Source organism: Xenopus tropicalis, chromosome 7 (assembly GCF_000004195.4).
Source record: "Xenopus tropicalis strain Nigerian chromosome 7, UCB_Xtro_10.0, whole genome shotgun sequence".
Lineage (NCBI taxonomy): Eukaryota > Metazoa > Chordata > Amphibia > Anura > Pipidae > Xenopus > Xenopus tropicalis.
The window spans coordinates 50,014,413-50,032,828 of record NC_030683.2 but is presented as its reverse complement, the minus strand read 5'-3'; the positions used below and the strand labels follow the sequence as shown (position 1 = coordinate 50,032,828).

Genomic DNA, 18,416 nt, shown 5'->3' with positions numbered 1-18,416 from the left:
AAGACCTTAACCCTTTATACACCACAGAGCTTTGGCAGTGAGAAAATGTATGCAGTTTTATACAGCCTACAAATGCACATTTAGCTCTTGCTGATTATTGGACGCTGGATGTAGATTTAAACTAGGAGGCTGCAGATTTTACATGGTGTATATATCTATATATAAGTATTATGGAGATAAGGAACAGAATACAGATGACCACAAATACCATAACTATAAAAATGCTCATGTTAAAAGGGTCCTGGTACAATTTTGTTTTGCAATAACATGCATAAAGTAACAATGGACATGATTTGGTCACCTGTAAATGTGGTCTTGCAAATTTTGCCACATTGGGTAAATGTATGTTATTCATTACAAGCAATTATATTTAAAGGGGAAATATAAGGGCTGATTTATTAAAGTACGACAGATACGAAATACAAAAAAATTGTATTTGTTCGCACTGTGCATATTTTCTGCGACTTTTTCGTATACTTGCGCAACTTTTTCATACTTTGCGACAAAATTTGTGTGACAAAATCGTATTGTCGCGCCGAGTACGAAAGTTTCGGATTCATTCAAGCTTCGGTATCGTGACTTTACTTGGGCCAGGTTGGAGCTGCAGAGTGCCATTGAGCCCTATGGGAGACTTTCCTTGGGCCAGGTTGGAGCTGCAGAGTGCCATTGAGCCCTATGGGAGACTTTCCTTGGGCCAGGTTGGAGCTGCAGAGTGCCATTGATTCCTATGGGAGACTTTCCTTGGGCCAGGTTGGAGCTGCAGAGTGCCATTGAGCCCTATGGGAGAATTTCCTTGGGCCAGGTTGGCGCTGCAGAGTGCCATTGAGCCCTATGGGAGAATTTCCTTGGGCCGGGTTGGCGCTGCAGAGTGCCATTGAGCCCTATGGGAGAATTTCCTTGGGCCGGGTTGGCGCTGCAGAGTGCCATTGAGCCCTATGGGAGAATTTCCTTGGGCCGGGTTGGCGCTGCAGAGTGCCATTGAGCCCTATGGGAGAATTTCCTTGGGCCGGGTTGGAGCTGCAGAGTGCCATTGAGCCCTATGGGAGACTTTCCTTGGGCCGGGTTGGAGCTGCAGAGTGCCATTGAGCCCTATGGGAGACTTTCCTTGGGCCAGGTTGGAGCTGCAGAGTGCCATTGATTCCTATGGGAGGCTTTCCTTGGGCCAGGTTGGCGCTGCAGAGTGCCATTGAGCCCTATGGGAGAATTTCCTTGGGCCAGGTTGGCGCTGCAGAGTACCATTGAGCCCTATGGGAGAATTTCCTTGGGCCAGGTTGGCGCTGCAGAGTGCCATTGAGCCCTATTGGAGAATTTCCTTGGGCCAGGTTGGCGCTGCAGAGTGCCATTGAGCCCTATGGGAGAATTTCCTTGGGCCGGGTTGGCGCTGCAGAGTGCCATTGAGCCCTATGGGAGAATTTCCTTGGGCCGGGTTGGCGCTGCAGAGTGCCATTGAGCCCTATGGGAGAATTTTCCTTGGGCCAGGTTGGCGCTGCAGAGTGCCATTGAGCCCTATGGGAGAATTTCCTTGGGCCGGGTTGGAGCTGCAGAGTGCCATTGAGCCCTATGGGAGACTTTCCTTGGGCCGGGTTGGAGCTGCAGAGTGCCATTGAGCCCTATGGGAGACTTTCCTTGGGCCAGGTTGGAGCTGCAGAGTGCCATTGAGCCCTATGGGAGACTTTCCTTGGGCCAGGTTGGAGCTGCAGAGTGCCATTGAGCCCTATGGGAGGCTTTCCTTGGGCCGGGTTGGAGCTGCAGAGTGCCATTGAGCCCTATGGGAGACTTTCCTTGGGCCAGGTTGGAGCTGCAGAGTGCCATTGAGCCCTATGGGAGACTTTCCTTGGGCCAGGTTGGAGCTGCAGAGTGCCATTGAGCCCTATGGGAGGCTTCCAAAATCATGCACAGAAGGATCAAAGTCAGAAAGGTTTTCCCGCCGTTTAGGTTTGTTCGGATACGAAAATTTTGTGACTTTTGCCAATACAATATTATCGTGACTAATATGAATACGTAAGCATTTTCGTGATTTTTGCGATCTTTGATGAATCAGCCCTTTAGTGTGAAAAACAATATTGTGCCAATGAATTGTACTCATCTAAATATAGAAGGAATGTGCTTTAAAAGTAGTGTTTCAGGCTGATTTATTGAACATTTCTTCAAAAAAAAAAACCCTACTCCCGCCCATCTGTTCCACTTCCTGTTGCCTCCCTTCCCAAGCTGTGCAAAGTATTATCGCATGCATTAAGTTGCACATCGCATGCATTAAATAGCGCGCAAGCGAATGCTTTAATTTTAACGCATTGCGTTAATTAGCGAGCAGAAATAATACTAACGCATGATTCGCAAACACTTAGACGAGCTAAATATCCCATTAGACTGTGCGAAAATTAACACCTACTTGGGGCAGGCGGTAATGGACAATATGGACTTTGCAGTGAGATTTATTCAAGTATGTGTTGGCCCTAGAGTGATGCAGCCTCCAGTTTGCAGGGAAATGGTCATTTTCAGAACAGTAGTTTTCTGAAAGTAATGCCGTGCATGGCTAATATGGCATGCGTTTTTTCACACATGGTGACAATTTGTGCGCGCTGCGTTAATTAGCCCAGGGTCGGACTGGGCCGCCGGGACACCGGGAAAAATCCCGGTGGGCCCGGCTCTAGTGGGGGGAAGGTCGTCGGGTGGGGGGCCCTGCGAGGGGGGTTGGAGGGGCCCTCGGGGGGGGGGGGTACGCTCCACACCCCAGTCCGACCCTGAATCAGCCCCTTTGAATAAATGAGTAATAGTTCCTGCTTTTATCAGTGGCGTAACTATTTGTTACTGGGCCCCACAGCAAATTCAGCTTAGGGTCCCAAAACATTGGTAAACTGACCAATTCCACCAAGAGATATTGAAATATCCTTTAAATAGGGGCTTACTGGGCCCCTACCCTTCTGGGCCCCTCTGCAACCGCAGGGTCTGCTTTCTCTGTAGCTATTCCCCTGCTTCTGTTCTCTCTCTGTCCAGGTAAGTAAATTTTTTCCATAGACATATGTAGATCATGCATCATTTTATAATCCCTAATCCATCTTTTTGTTAAAAAAAAAAAAAAAAAACTAGTATAACATACACACAGGCACACAAGTATTCAAGTTACTGCCTGCACTATGGTTACAATTGACGCAGAACAATGTACTACTGAGCAGTAAAGTGTATGATAAGCAAACATGCTTTTTATGGCACCTATTTTACTAGGAAATGTCATGAGGATATAGGGAATCACAGGGACATAGATTTAGGATTGTTAATTATAAAGCTCATTTATGAAAGCATACTAGTTTACTAAAAAAAAACACTAACTTTGGTAAATTGCACACTGCATTTTTTATTTGTGTGAATGGCATGGTTTCCTGCAGCATTAGGCTGCAAAAGGCTACAAAAAGGACTAGGAGCAAAAGGACTGGAGGCTGGCCAGGTACATTGCTGTTAGGTGTGAGAAAGAAGCATGTAGAAGAATAAAGAGCGTTTGTGAATAGCGTTCAAGCACAAGTACATATTTGCATCATTTTTGAGGTTGTAATACTTGCTGTTTATACTACTTTATGGTGGTTTTTTGATTTCTTTCCCCTTTAACAATGACAAAAGAATTTTAACTGAAGTCTCAATATAGGATTCAAGTGCTTAGTTAATAGGCTGTGGGATAGTCTGTCTCTTCCTGCGAATATTAAATTTAAATTGTGATTTCCCTTTTTAGCCATCTTCTCACCTGTGTTAAAAGGCCTGTAAGTAATGCCAGCCCTGCATAAATCTGGCTTTTAACTAACATCAATTCTTCATCTCTCTGGCATCTTAATGCACTTTAAATGATGGTTCATCCCACTAGGCAGAAGATAAGCACAAATACAGTGATGTATGCTTCCTTACTGTGTCTCAGTGTTGCTCAGTGTGCCATCAGGCCCTACAGACTGTATCAAATTCTCCCCAGGGGCTTGAGTTTTTTTTTTTTTTAGCTTAAAAACATAAGATTTAACAAATGATAATAATATAGACCTATAATACATGCCCTGTTACACCCCCTTAAAATTCAAGGTCATATTTTTGTAAAATTTGCTTATTTTAAAAAAAAAAGTGTTAAATACATGGAGCTGCTTGTTTTAGTTCCAGCTGTCGAAACCATGTAACTTTGCCTTTTTTATTATTATTATCATTATTTAATATGCATTAAAAATGCAGAAATGCTCCCAAATATTTCCAGATTATTAACCTCAATGTATAAAGTACTGGTATATATTATACAGTGATCTAAAGAGATTGTTTATCATTTACATCAATGCCTGCCCCAGAAGTGCTTACAATTTAATCTCCCTCTTTCATGAGAATGTGGGAATCAGTTCAGTCTTGGACCCACAAGGCAGCCTGTCATTTTCAGTTCCATTAAATTAGTGATAGAATAAACCTAGTTCTAGACTGACTTTAGTAACTGGTGAAGAAAAGTCCATCAGGGGAATGCATGGAGTAATGAGATAACTTAAACAAAGTACACAACAGAGACCCTTTCCGCACACCCAAGCACTCCAAAAATTGAACGCTCGGTGCACACTGCTGGAGGGATCGGCACCCTCCCAAATCCCATATAGCAACAAAAGCAAGTGGCACTCAGAGCTGCAAACAAGGGAAAAAACCCTTTGAAATTTTTGTTGCGGAGGTGCAAAGTTTCCCTTGTTTGCAGCTCTGAGTGCCACTTGCTTTTGTTGCTATAACTTAAACAAAGGTCATCATTTGGCCCCACAAAAGCGAGCATTAACACGTGGGGCAAATTTGCTGGCCTCAATTTTGGATTTGCTGGAATAACAAATCCTTCACAAAATATTTGTCTGTATCCCAAACTAAATCGATACGCTTATTTGCATATTTAAATAAAAAAGAAAATCTACAAAAAATCAAAAATTTGCATAAACAAATATTTGTTGTTTAGTGTCCCAGAACTTAAAGTTATGTTTTCTTACAAAAAAAAATTAGAATTTTGCTGCATCCAACTTTGGATTTAGCAAAATTCCATACCAAATTTTGAATTTGGTGCATCCCTAATTTACATACCCACTAGGGCTCATTTGCCAACACTGGGCATATTTACAACTGTGCAGTAATCCATAGTAACCAATTAGTGATTTGCAGTTTTTCAGGCAGTTGCAAGTAGAACAATGAAAGCAACCATTCCATCAGATGCTGTGGGTTTTTTCCCCAGATGCTAATTTGCCGAATTTGCCAAATTTGTGTTAAAGTGGACCTGTCACCCAGACATAAAAAGCTGTATAATAAAAGTCCTTTTCAAATTAAACATGAAACCCAAAATATTTTTTTTATTACTACATCCATACCCATTATAAAAGCATTTTAAAATCCCAGCTGTCAATCATATAATGCCTGCCCCGACTCTATGCCTTAGGCATAGAGGCGGGGCAGACAGTTACTTTCACTTTCAATTCAGAACTTCTTAGATGTTGCTGCCCTCCTCCTATTGCCCCTCCCTCCTCACCATCTAATTGTGTAACCAGTGCAGGGACATGGGCCTCAGGTCCCCCCATACTGGCACAGAAACAAGATTTTAGTGTGATGCAATGCCTGCTTTGAGAACAGTGTACACAAAATGGCCCCTGCCTGCTTGCTGCAATTGTGAATTCCAAGGCTGAAGAAAATAAGATTAAAATAATTTATATAGTGTAAGTAAAGTTTATTTTGCTTGCCAAACACAATAGAAAACAATTTGAAATTATTTCTTAAGGTGACAGGTCCGCTTTAATAAATTAGCTTTTCTGTGATTGACAATGTTCAATTGTTATTACTATATATAATCGAGTGAGTGTCATCACTAGGTAGAAATGTTCAGTCCCGCCCTATACATAACGTCTTAAAGGACAAGGAAAGGCAAAGTCACTTGGGGGTGCCAAAATGTTAGTGACTTAAATCGCTTACCTTTTACCCCGGCTGGTGCCCCTGTTAGGAGAGAACAGCACCAGCCCGGGGTACCTGCAGCGCTTCCTGCTTCCCGCTTCCGTGCGCGCGCATGCGCAGTGGAGTCGAACTTTAACAGAGAAGTTGGCTTTTCACTCTACTGCGCATGGGCCGGTCCTGGGGTCCCGGCAAAACGAAGCAGGAAGGAAGAAGCACTTGCTGCAGGTACCCCGGGCTGGTGCTGTTTTCTCCTAACAGGGGCACCAGCCCGGGGAACAAGGTAAGCAATTAAAGTCACTTGGGGGTGCCTAACATTTTGGAACCCCCAAGTGACTTAGCCCTTCCTTTAAGGGCATTGTGCCCTTCTGATGCCATGTTTTGACAATGGACAAAAGCACTTCTTTGAGGTACTTTACATGGACCATCACCCCAACAAAACATCTTAGGTTTCCTGCTATTTTGCGTTGACCATCATTTTTTTATAAGAACAGTATAAACAAAACCCACAGATGTTTCTTCTAGAGTTTTGTAACTCTAAGGGGCTGATTTACTTACCCACGAACGGGTCGAATGGAGTCCGATTGCGTTTTTTTCATAATGATCGGTATTTTGCGATTTTTTCGTATGTTTTGCGATTTTTTCGGATTCTTTACGAATTTTTCGTTACCAATACGATTTTTGCGTAAAAACGCGAGTTTTTCGTATCCATTACGAAAGTTGCGTAAAAAGTTGCGCATTTTTCGTAGCGTTAAAACTTACGCGAAAAGTTGCGCATTTTTTGTAGCGTTAAAACTTAAAAAAAAAAATCGTATTGGTAACGAAAAATTCGTAAAGAATCCGAAAAAATCGCAAAACATACGAAAAAGTCGCAAAATGTTCGTTTTCAAGTCGGAACTTTTCCAATTCGGGTCGGATTCGTGGGTTAGTAAATCAGCCCCTAACTGTACTTAGTTTCTCACTTACAGGTACAATCACATTGTAATAATATTGTTTCCTATGTGGGAATGAGGACAACATATCCACTTTTTGTCTTATGTACAGTATAATTAGCATGCTAAACGAGAAAGGAGCACAGCCCAGGGGACACCCTATATACTTTCCCTTAGTGTAGCACAAGGTGATGAATAAATATTGTATGATTTCAAATGGAAAGCAGAAAGCTCACAGTCTAGAACAAACTGCTAGCCTTTATATTGCCAACAAAAGATGCAGTTTCTTTCCCTCCTTTTTTATGCATTACATTAAATGGCTAGAAAACACATGGGGTTGAGGTAATGCCTAAATACCATTTTGCAAAATGGAACGTAAGGCTAATGATATGTTTTCTAAAGTGACAGCATGCTTCTCAATACGATAAATAGGACTCCCTGGCCATTCACAGTTGACTTCGTGGTGAAATCTGCTATCACAGCTATCACTTCCATCTGCCTTGTACAAACAGAATGTTATGACAATACAGGGCTATAGGGAACAGATTCACTTTAAACAGATAGTTGATCTTCTGATCTCCTAGTATGCATTATTTAAGGGCTATGTATGCTGGTGCTCTTGGGCTTTAGGAATTGAAGCCACCGTCTATTGGAAAACTTAGCTATTTGTCTATAGTCTGGCTGCTGTTGTTGATAGCAAAAAATGCTTAAGAGAATGAACTTAATCTCTTCAGCTGGTACAGTGGTAAGTCTTACAGAATCTGTGCTGTGCACAGGCAAAATAAACCAAAAGGGAAAACACTTTTACTTTGTTATAACACTTGTTTAGTAAAAGATACATACAGATTATTACACACCATGAGCATTATTGGCTTGTATAAATAAGCAGGCCAGCAGGAGAATGAAGCCTCTACTGTGTATTCCAATAAAGTTCTCTTTAATAGGCATACATATTTGAAAATACATTATGAGGAAATTATTACCAAAATTATGGTGCTAAACAAAATATAATCATAAGGGGTTATTTCTTCATTTCTTTGAATTGTAGAAAGCTTAGGAGTGAAAGGGTCTTCTAAGGCTCTCGGAGTCTTTCCTCCCATGGGACTCCCCATCTTTACTTTGGTGACAGTGTCAGGTTAGAAATATAGGGTCACATGAACTGGACCAGATATCTACGTGCCTTCTATCATCAAGCTGTCAACAACCGCCCTCATATCTGACAGCAGCTTCTGTGGGGAGATTCTTATTTCCTAAATAGCCAATAGACCTGATACTTCTTTCTGACCTGAGTCAAATCATTCAAAACACTTCCTTCCAAAAGTTAGCAAACAGTTGTATAGTCTTACAATGGTGTAGGTGTCTGCAAAATGAGACAGATGAGAGTGCTTCATTTGCCAGCAGAAAATGTTGCATTCACTATTCTCCTGCTGCTGAGGCAGCCAGGTAGTTTTACAGGTATAGGACCCATTATCCAGAATACTCGGGATCAAGGGTATTCCGGATAAGGGGTCTTTCCATAATTTGGATCTTACCATACCATACCTTAATTCTACTAAAAAATCAATAAAACATTCATTAAACCCAACAGGATTATTTTGAATCCAGTAAGGATTCATTATATCTTAGTTGGGATCTAGTACAAGGTACTGTTTTATTTTTACAGAGAAAAAGGAAATCAATTTTAAAAATCTGAATTATTTGATTAAAATGGAGTCTATGGGAGACAGGCTTTCCATAAATCTGAGCTTTCTGGATATTGGGTTTCCGGATAACGGATCCCATACCTGTACCTACTTGCAGCAAGCTGCTGCATGCATAAACAAAAACTTAAACAAGAAATGAAGAGTCATTCACAAATGATTGCATACTATGTTTCGCAAACACCTGTTATTAACAAGTCATTTAGACTATATATAATAGACATGTACAGGCAGCAGGTCATAGGGATAGATCTTATCCCTTTTTTTATTTGCTTTTCTGTATTATTGTCTTATTTTTTTTTATTAAAATGTAGCCATGTTTCAAAATGAAGCCGAATGGTTAACCCCTTCCTACCAGAAAATTCTAATAATGATAATGAGGAGATAAAAAGGCATTTTAGCGTCACTTAATTTATACATTGCTTTAAGCATTCACTGTTTTACTAAATTATATTGCAGATATTTTATGATCTGCTGTGACTGACAGGGCCCTCTCAGGATCTAAGAGACTTTTCTCCATGTGGGTTTGCCATCTTCGCTTAGGGGGCAACATCAGGGCAGAGAGCCTTGATATGGATCACATGGGTATGGGGCCTGTATCAACAAGTTGTCATCATCCGCTGTTATGTCTGACAGCAGCAGCAACTTTGGGGATTCTGAACAGACTGTAGATGTGTCTGCCATTAAATTTGAGTATACAATATGCCTCTGGTTCTAGTCAAATCATCCCAATCTTGCATTCCAAAAAGTAGTAAATAAAGACAGACTTACAATTACTAAAGACAAAGGGTTGAAGTTTTATTCTTGAACTTACGGAGGTAGCAATTTGTTGGAGGCCTGGTCACAGTCTCCTGACACAGCACTCTTCTGGTGTTCTGCTCGCTGAGCAAATAATGGACTGAGATTAAATAGTGGCCATGTTCTTCATATAAATGTTCCCAGCTGTGGGAGGGAAAAGTGGAATGAAGTTTACAAAGAATTGCTGTGTCCATAAGTTTGAAATGCAACAGCAAAGTCCTGGTACAGTGATTTATGTGTATGGATACAGTAAAGACAGACACATGTGAACTATAGCTGTAACTGGAATGCTTAGCTTCTGGTGTGTGGATGAGGAGTCTTTTCATAATGTGGAGCACCATAACATCTAAACTACTAAACTAATAAAATATGTAACATTAAAGTGTATCTCCACCCAAACACTGAAAATTGGTCTTCTACATGATGAAAGAAAATGTCATTTTAAGCCACTTTCCCATCTAAAGATCAGTAGAATCTGTCCTGTTTCGCCATAAAATTTGTGAAACGGCAAGAAAATACGCAAAACGCATTTTTCGCACGTTTTCTTTTTAGTCACCCGTGTCTTTTTTGGTCGCCCGCGTTTTTTTGACGAGACACACCCAATTTGTTGCGCAACAAAAATTTTTTACACGCAGCGAATTTTCATGGAAGTTTCGCGAAACTATTCGCCAGTGGCAAAATGTGGAAATTCGCTGTCAATCCATGCCTGGCAAAAAAATTCTCTCATCACTAAAGATCAGTTTTTAATGGTTTTAAAACAATATTATTGCTGTTGAAAGCAGTGTCTACCTGGCTTTTCATATACTGTACTCTGTATCGCTGCTACTAACAACTGAAACAATGCAGCAAAATCCAGCTGATTAACATACCTAGAGGAAAACTAACTTTTGCTATATTTTTTCAAGAGTCATAAAAAAAGGATAGAAATACTGAAGGATAAATGAACATTGATTTCAACTGCAATTACATTTATAAATAACTTAAAAACCATTGATTTGTTTTTTTCTAGGTGTTAAATATATACTGTATATGCTTTGCATTTTGTTTTGTAACAAATCCTGCTTTTAACAGCATTTGAATGTGTACTAGAAAGATGCTCTGAATTATATTTATTCTATTAGGCAAAATACCAAAAAATTACTTAGCACAGATTCTATTACTATTCAGAATTTTAGATACTATTTTGTTTGATATGGCTTGCATTTTAGAAACAACAACCTTGCCTCTTTGAAACAGAAATCCGACGTTTTCAGTGTGAGTGAGCATTCTGTTCTAGTCATGTTTCTACCTCTGTTGTTCATGGGCAATGACCTTTACCAAGGCGCAGGACAATAGGCTGATTATGCTAAAATTTGCCTTTTGTGGGACAGGCCAACTAAGGCAGCAGGTTGTGGGTCACACTGGGGGTACATCAGCTGATCACTCTGTATAGCCATTAAATTAAATAGCAGTGACATGACTGAGAGAATTGGTTCTTCAAGATTGGTTCTTCAAGAGTTCTATTCAAAAGAGAGTCACTGAACTGTCAAGAGGCTTTGGGTGATTACTTTTTCAAAGAGCTGAACCATAATTTCAATTCTTTGCATTGTTTACCTCAATTTAAAAGAAATCTGCTAATATAGCGCTGAAATTATTCCAGAAATGCTAATGTGAGGAAAAATATAAAAACGGCTGATGGAGACCATAGTTCCTTTTTTGATCAATGGAAATTACATCTAAAAAATCGAAGGCAACAACAGCTGATGAATCACAAACCCCTGTTTTATTTTGAAATCCCATTTTATTCCCCGAGAATTTAAATACAGTTTTGTCATTTGGCTTGAGAATAGTCAAGGTGAATTGTCTATGTATCAGATTTAGAATTTGAATTAAGAAGATGAAAAGTGCACTGGTGATATTTCAATTTAGTCAGATACTGCCATCTAGAGGGCATGCAAAAGAAAAATATCATTCTTCACGAGGTTTACATCTCTACTTTTGACACTGTAAGAAGAAAGGGGCTCTATTGATTAGTCAAGGAAGATATACAATGTAATCAGCTTAGAGACAGTCCTGGAAATAACTAAATCAATAGCCACTGGAATTGAATGGAACTAAAAGAGATACAGGTATGTATGGGTCCAACTTCAGATGCTTTCACTGCAGACTAGTGAGGGTGTTTATACGCAACAAATCTGTTTAATGTACTGATATTTACAAGACCCATGGTGATATTAACAAACAAATAAACTTTGGTTCCAAGACCTAGCCAGAAGGGTGGATAAGGTCACACAGATGAGAATATAGATGGGTCTTGGCAAGAATAACTGGATAGGTAGGTGGATAAAGCGTTTTCATGCGTATATCGGCTACATGTGCCTGCACCCAAGTGTATTCCATTCATTCGGGTGCAGGCACAAGTAGCAGGCGTAGGGCTGAATTTTCACCAAGCGTTTTTCCGCTTGACGAAAATTTCAGCCCTACGCCTCGTGTGGCATCAGCCTAAAAGGGAGGGCTAAGACATAAAGTCAGGGTAACTAACATGGAAGTAGAGTTCATGTTGGTGTGTAAAGTGACAGTAAGTGCCGAAAATATCAGCACTACGCCTCGTGTGGCATCAGCCTTAGAATGCAAGCTTTTGCGAGCAGGGCCCTCCCCCTAGTGTCTCCAATCCTTATACAAATGTAACTGTAAACCATTTTTTGTTCTCTTGGCTCTTGTACCCCTTTATTCTGTAAAGCGTTTCGTGAATTGATGGCGCTATAAAAATAATAATAATAATTGTACAACGTGGTAAAATAACCTGAGGAAATATACAGTGTAGCATTAATAGCCAAGCATATGGATTGCATCTCAAACAGAACATCTGTCCCCCAAGTAAACTTTAAGGATTACCAATAGGAGAGAAAATTATCAGATACTTACACCTGTTTGCTGGTGACAAATAACTGGGATAGACAATGTCTCTTTCCCAATTGCTTATTATCTGCTAATTTTTCACTAATAATATACCTACCAACTACCTGACACTTGGGAAAGAGAAGATGCTTGACCTGATGGAAAGCTGGAAAGGTTATATAGAGGATTTTACTGTGTTGGTTCTGAGTAGATCAGAGTATACCAAATTATCACAGATTTTCATTTAGGGATGTTGGAAGCATATTCATTAATTTCAAAATGTTAGATACACACACTTTATGAGGTTTATTGACATATTGTGTTCCACTCTCAGTTGCAATTGAACGTAGACATTTGCATTATGAACATTCCAGTACCTTATATTTTAACATAAAGACAATAAACAGTAAGAATATTGTATAAAATAACACATTACCTACATAGAGGAGTCATGTTTCCTGAGTTGCTCACCACCTGAACTGAGAGTGCATATCGGCTGCTAACAATGATACTGCTATTCACAGGCTGAGTGCCGGGGCCAGAAGGTAAAGTCAGAAGCGGCTGAGGGAGGCACTGCACAAATGAAGAAAGAGACACTTATTAGATATATATAGCTTTTGGAAACCAGTTTTTAACTATCTGATGCAAATGAAAAACAGAAGTGAGCTATTTTTGGTTTAAAAAAACAACTGAAGTTTAATATTTGTCATACAATACAGGGGTATTGCCTGCCACAGTGAATGAAGAGGATGAGTCCCTACATGGGTTTTGTCTTTTCGTTACACAGAAGCCCTTTCTGTACCTCCTTTCCTGAATATCATTCTCCTGGCTGCCCTAAAGCCCCAACCAGTTAAAATTTCCATGCAGTCTGCCCTGTAAGCATGAACTGATAAGCACAGTCTATGTTTATAAAAAATAATAATATTTCAGCTGTCCTGGTGACAAGAAGGGAACTATAGGAAATATGGGGCAGTCTTGGGTATGGATTATGCTATAGACCTACAATGTTTCTGAGCATGTGCAGAAACCTTAAAATATGGCTTAATGCTGAGGGCTAACAGAACATCAAACATAACTACGAGGCACAAAATTGCCACACTAATACACCTCATAACCACTACTGAAACAGACATGGCGCAGTTTGCAAATGGACTAATCCTTTATTTATTAACAGGTGCACTATGCCTATTTCAGCTTCACATGTTGCACTTATTTGAAGAACATAAGTAGAACAGTGGAGCATATATTTTTTTTGCTTTTTGCTTTAAAAAAGAAAGAAATCATATGAGGCCATAACAGGACATAACCATATGTATGCATGATATTGTCACTTCGAATAAATGCATTTAAAAAACAGGAGTTGCCATATTTCTAATCTCTGTCAGCATTCTAGATTATACACAACAGCTATACGTATTCACTGCAAGATGGCACAGTTCTACTGGAGTTGTGGAGACCGGTGTGGCTTAATTCCTGGCTAATATAGTCGTATTGCCGCATTACTATAGGAAAAGCGTGAACTACCAGGCAAACCAGGACTGCATCTGACCTGCAGAAACAGCATGCTAGGGTAAGAGGATGGAATACTTGGGAGGGACTCTGAGAAATGTACTGCAGGGCCGCTGAGGATCCCTGATTTCCCTTTCCTGTTTTACAAAGCATGACTTTTCCGCAATATATTTATCATGTAGACAAAGGAGTAATTAGTGAACAGTGCATGAACAATAAATAGATGGCATTCATTTATACAACAGTTTAAGAGGCAAATATCAAGAGAAAATGAGTAGATATGAGACTGACTGATACAAAAGGGAATAATCACAGCAAAGGACTCCCAACAACAGAAACTGAAAAGGACTAAAGGAAGAAACATTTTAAACCAGGAGGGCAAAGAAGCTCAGAGGGTATAGAAAAGGACATGGACTTTCATCTCAGAATATGGTGATAAAATAAGCAAAGTACTTAGTAACAGTAAACCTTACTTGATAGCAGTAATCACTGACATACAGTAGGAGAATAGGTTCAGTGAGATAGTTGGACACTGTTAGTAACGCTTCATCAAATTTCAACTTATCTACCAAAAGAAATAAGAAATCAGTCTTCAATGCAAATGAAATGTAAAGCTTTATTGCCCAGGTATATTGTGATACTAGCAATATTGTCTCATTTGATGAAAGTTTAAAATAAGTTTTACCTGTTTTCATCTGAAACCCAATAATTAGTTCTCTACTCCTTTACTCCTTTCTTTTCTTCAACCCTTTCTCTTCTCCTTCCCTATTTTTTGCTATTCTTCCAAACCATATCATTACATCATACAGGGACTGCATATTTTTAAATTGATGTATATTGCAAAGTTGTTTAAAATTATGTTTACTATTCAAAAAGCTGTTATGATTTTTATTGATGAATTATTCTAAATTACACTGTTTGCATAGAAAATAATTCACTCTACCATTTAAAACTTTTATTCTTTAACCAACAAATGCATTTAGTTGAAATATTGGTTCGTAGGCAGCCATCAGAGTGCATTGTGCCTGAGTCTGAGCTTTCAGAGGGAATCAGCGCTACACATTAGAACTGCTTTCAAATAATCTATTATTTCTTCTGCTCAGTGGAACTGGAGAAGTCATGATTTGGCTGCGCCATACTTGGATTTTTACTAACTGAGTGCTACTCTCTCATATCTACCACTAGGTTCATGGGAGCATTTTTAGCAATGTAGGTGTCAGGGAGCCATTATCCTATTACCTTCCCATTGTTCTGTTGATTAGCTGTAGAGAGGGGGGATGATTTCACTCCAACTGGCAGTGCAGCAGTAAAGAGAGACTGAAGTTTATTAGAGCACAAGTCACATGACTGAGGGCACATGGGGAAACTAAGAAAAACTAACATTTCTAGCCCAAATCAAATTTTAAAATGAAATAAAAAAAAATCAGTTTGCTCTTTTAAAATGGATTTCAGTGCAGAAATTTGCACTATTAACTAATACATTTGGAAAACAATCGGTTTTCCTGAGTCCCTTTAAGACGTGCTTGGGTGAAATCCCCCTTTAGCAAGTTAAAGTAAACGAATCATATCAAAACTTTTCAAACTGGGCATTATACAACCATTGTATGTTTTTAAAATCACCAGTAGGCATCCATGCAATTAAAATGACTAACAAATCTAGATACATTTGCTGTTTTCACTATAGATGTAAAAGAAGTATAATAAACTGTGCTTGCAGCTAAAACCTGGCCCTCAATATGGTTTAATCTTGGCCTTGCCTACATTTACATCATGCACGCTCTGGAATGAAAATCGTGGGCAGAAAGCCAAAATCAGGATGTGATGCAGGTAAAGTGTGCAGCCAGTAACCCTGTGCTAATCTGCAATTACATATCTGCTATGCAGGCACCCATATGGTTGTGGAGAGTGGTCTCTACATGCAGGGTTGTACGTTATAAATGCATAGAAGGGGAGTTTTCTCTAAAAATGACACTATGGGAAGCTGGCATTCCTGTATTTAAGAGAGCTTTCTGGGTAAAGGATCCCTTACCTGTATTTTAAAAAATATTTTTATTTTTGAAAAATAATTTGTTTTAAGAAACATTAATTGGATAAATTAGTTCAGTTGCTAATAGCTCTTAATGGCACATTGAAATATAAACACAAAAGCATATACTGTATTGCTGTATATACTGGTTTTTTTTTTTGCAGAAATTATTGAAGTGCAACATTGAATCTGTTTAGTAACCCCTTGCTACCAATGAACAATCGTGCAGTGGTTTAACTAAATATATGAATTATTTAATATTCTTGTTGGAAAAAATACTGCAAAATCAAATATATCTGTAGAAGGTTAATTCTACACTTCTGTAAAGTGTATTTAATATAAAAATATTTGAAATATATACATTGAACTGAAAAACACTAAGAAGGTGTATGTGTGTTTATATATATATATATACATATAACCTGCACTTATAAGGATGCAAATGTCAACCATACATTATGGTACTTGGAAAAGTTTAATGAAACTTTTTTAAATTAAATTATTGTACATTTTTTTAGGCCCCAATGAAATACAGTGTTGAATACAAAAGAAAGCTTGCTAGAAAGACAATAAACACATAAACTATTAATAGATAAGCCAGTTTGCTGCGGGATATTTTCCTTTCTGTGAAGAAACTGCAGGTGCTGCCACCAGGTATTGGGAGCAAGGAGTACAGTGTGGGGGTCAGCAGATTTGCATGAGTACCTCACAAATGTTTCAATTAGCTATGGAATCAGAAATGCATTTGTTTTACTGTAAACACCGTCTTTAATAAACCGCCTTTGTGGGTCAGAAGTTATCATCTGGCTTTGTTAAATTAATTGCTTAAATATCAATCTGTCGGTTAGCTGTGTATCAAAAAGCACCATGTGAGTACTAAAGAAGTCCTTTGCAGTAAAAGCCACTTTTTTACCTGTGACAGAGCCTTGAACAGACACAAATAAAGCAATCAGCAGGATTCCCGAGCGTCCATACCCCATGACGAGCCTTGTTTACTGAGCTTTGTACCTTTATGAAACAGTGTCTTAAAAATGATTAAGATAAAAAAATCATTTGTAGAATAAAATAACTGGTTAAAGTCCAAAAAAAGCCCTTGTGCTATTATATTTGGCACCAGGGAAGGCTCAATAAAGTAAACTTAGTGTGTACTTTGAGGGCAATGGTTGCGGAAGCAGAATGGCACTCAGCTTTCAGCATTTATGCCAACATTTAGCAGCTTGCAGCAAAAAAATCCAGTAGCACACTGAAGATGCAAATCGTGAAAAAATTGTATTTTATTTGCCCAAGTACATAAAAACAAGCAAAGAGCAACGTTTCGGGACCCTTTCTCAAGCTAATGGTGCACTATTTAGTGTGCAAGTTATAAAGGTAGTGAAATGGGTGGGGATAGAGAAAACTTCCCCTGCTCCAGTGATAGCATGGTTAATTACAACAATTTAACCCCATATGTGCATACTAACAACCAGTCCTTAAATATTCTTATATAAAAATGTTAAAAAGCATACAAATATATATTTAGTCCACATTTGTGCAAGATTAGAGATCATTGTGTCAAATATCAGCATAGTGTATAACTGGAACACTCATCTCTGAGACGTTTAGAGGACTAGTTCAGCACATCATACTCAGTACCTCCCTGAGACTCATTGTAGTATGCTGGAATAGTCTTCCACCCTCAGCGTATCCAGTGTTATCTAGTTAGTAACCTTTAAAAAGAGAAAGATATAAATATATATGTAGATATTGATACATCACATAAAATAACAGATATAAAAATACACTAATATATGTACATTCACAGGTATCGAAATTACTCACTTAAAGATAAACATTGCTGGCGTATATTCTCTATTCAGACCTCGGGGCCAAATTGTGTCCAATTTATTAATCCAGAACATTAATGCTATAATTGCTATAACATTTAGCAGCTTGGCCCAGCATTTTATATTGGAAGGGATATGAAAACAGAAGAAACTTATATCAGTAATGATGTTTAAAGGGAATGATCAGTTACTCATCTGATAATCAGATGAAACAACCAGATCTGTGTTGTGGTGCAAGTGAATAAATGTTTTTGCCAATATGGGCCCACTAGGTATAGGAGTATATATCTAAATCAGAAACCATTTTAGAGCAAGATTTATTTGTCTATCTTTTATAATGGATTTGCCCCACAAGTGCCAAATGCCACAAAAAGTGCTAATACAAAAGCTCAGGAGCCATCAAGTAATATAGCGGCAGAATTATCCAGATTTCCTCCACTGTTCAAGGCTTGAAAGTAACTAATGCCCCATAACTCCTAAATAAGGCAATAGCAAATACTAATACTGCAACTAGAAAGGGAAGTTTGAGAACAAACTTCATGTTGGGTTGAAAAACGTGAAGTCACTGAATGAAATCTGATCTGTTGTTGGCTCAGCCCACTTTCTCTAACCTTGGACCACAGTTATATAGTAAAAACCACTGTGCAAAGTTTGGGGACCCTGCTATTAATAGTGTCTGAATGGCAGCAAGTAAAATTTTCCCCACTGTCAACAAATGACATCTGATTGGTGGTTGGTGGCTCCACCCCCTTTTTGTAACCTGGAACTGCAGTTACCCAGTGACTAACTCTGCAAAGTTTAGGGACCCTAGGATTAATAGTTAAAGAACGGCAGC

The 18,416-nt window shown here is 39.0% G+C and overlaps 1 protein-coding gene across 1 annotated transcript in view; it reads right to left on the bottom strand.

The window, feature by feature from the left end:
* The window catches only part of LOC100496969 (heparan-alpha-glucosaminide N-acetyltransferase), a 175,818-nt gene extending 158,329 nt beyond the window's left edge, over positions 1-17,489 (bottom strand). The window contains exons 1-4 of the mRNA XM_018095658.2: positions 16,672-17,489; positions 14,206-14,297; positions 12,660-12,796; positions 9,363-9,490 (exon numbers count right to left, since the gene is read on the bottom strand). Coding sequence (XP_017951147.2) covers positions 9,363-9,490; positions 12,660-12,796; positions 14,206-14,297; positions 16,672-16,738 — 424 coding nt within the window. The 5' untranslated portion in view covers positions 16,739-17,489. The remainder of the gene's footprint in view (positions 1-9,362; positions 9,491-12,659; positions 12,797-14,205; positions 14,298-16,671) is intronic.
* Positions 17,490-18,416: the final 927 nt, after the last annotated feature.